At 33.6% G+C, this 1,623-nt stretch overlaps 1 protein-coding gene across 1 annotated transcript; it reads left to right on the top strand.

The window, feature by feature from the left end:
• The first annotated feature begins 655 nt into the window (after positions 1-655).
• Positions 656-802, top strand: LOC145539650 (keratin-associated protein 22-1-like). Its single transcript, XM_081573669.1, has one exon. The coding sequence runs from the start codon at positions 656-658 to the stop codon at positions 800-802; it is 147 nt and encodes a 48-aa protein (XP_081429795.1).
• Positions 803-1,623: the final 821 nt, after the last annotated feature.

Genomic DNA, 1,623 nt, shown 5'->3' with positions numbered 1-1,623 from the left:
AGAGTAAGTATTTCTATTTCTATATAATTATGGTTAATGGCTTTAAACTTCAGGGACTCTACCATGGCCTTTTTCATATGAAGTATAAATCAAAGTGAATAATGTTGCTCCACAAAAAGTAATAAAATATATTAATCATTCAAGGATTTATAAATGAACTATGTCTTATCTACATCTTCTGTATGTCTTTTACCAAGTCTCCTCCACAACTTTTCCATTGTTCCTACCACTGTGAAGCCATACTTTTGTTCCCAAGACTGCATATATGCAGATACAAGGAGGGTATTATTAAATGAAACTAATTTTTAACATGTGGAATCTGTGGTGGTTACATGATCTCATGATGTCTAGCAACATAGTTTGAACTTGAAACCTGGAATAAACAAGCCATTGAATTAGAAAAAAAATCTCTTGTTAAAGGCATATGATTTCATGATAGTCATCTTGACACACAGCACAGATGTCTTGTTTTGGATACAGTGGTTATGAAGAATTCTTGAGATGGTTTTAATACCAATTAGCTTGGAATATGAGTGCAACAGTGACTGTGGTTGCCCCACATACCACTTAGTTGGTATATATGGTGCTGTGCAGATTGTCAAGTTAAAACTCTTGAAACAGATTCTGTTCTTCAACTGAGCCTTCTCCTCACATCATGAGCTTCTACAACTACTACTCTGGTGGCCTAGGCTCTGGCTATGGTGGCCTGGGATGTGGCTATGGATATGGCTATAGTGGCTGTGTATATACCTGCTATTGTCCATGCTGCTATGGAAGATACTGGTCTTCTGGCTTCTTCTGAGAAATTCTAAATTGCTTGTCTATTCAAACCATGATCTTATAAGGCACAATGTGTACCTCCTGCATTATTTATAATAAGGAGGGATAGTCAAACAGTGACTACTGAATCTTAGACTACCATACAACATTAGACCTTTTAAGATTAACTTGCCTGAATCAAAAAATTTAGAAAGTTATTCATGTAATCCATGTTAATATTGTATGATTGAATACAAACAATTTTTGAGCAATTGCTTTTGGTAAAATATGTCTAAATTCATTTTTCATTAAAGGTACTCTGTTTTCACACCTTTACCATTTTCATGTGTATTCTTTAATCTAGCTTTCTTCAGATTGCATATGAGTGTGTGAATATACGAGACTGTTGACACTTTCACTATCTACAGTAGACAATTTTGGTGCATGGATGATTATATTCAACCATTGCTTTTCTAATATATGTTTTCGTGAGCATATCCAAGGGCTTCTTTTGTGTACTTTGATATCATCAAAGTCTTATCTTTGATCAACTAAAATTTCACTAAAGATATAGGCAAAGTTATGTCTCTATTTTCACCACTTCATGCTAATTCTTAAGAATTTCATTCTTTCTTGATACTATTTTAAGATACCTTTTGGGCGATATAATTTTTCTTCTCAATTTTGTATTATTACTAGTCTTTTTCTCATTGACAACTATGTACTTGAACTCACCTTATGCATTGTATCTGCACAAAAGGCTTTATTTCATTCATTTCATTTTATATTGTCAGAGTAAAATATACAATTTGAGATCTGTTTCAGTGAAATTTTCAAGGGGTCAGCCTCTGCATGTCTTTTGGG

Source organism: Giraffa tippelskirchi, chromosome 2 (genome assembly GCF_054371585.1).
Source record: "Giraffa tippelskirchi isolate mGirTip1 chromosome 2, T2T-mGirTip1v1.2.pri, whole genome shotgun sequence".
Taxonomy (NCBI): Eukaryota; Metazoa; Chordata; class Mammalia; order Artiodactyla; family Giraffidae; genus Giraffa; species Giraffa tippelskirchi.
This window is presented reverse-complemented; position numbering and strand designations above follow the sequence as displayed.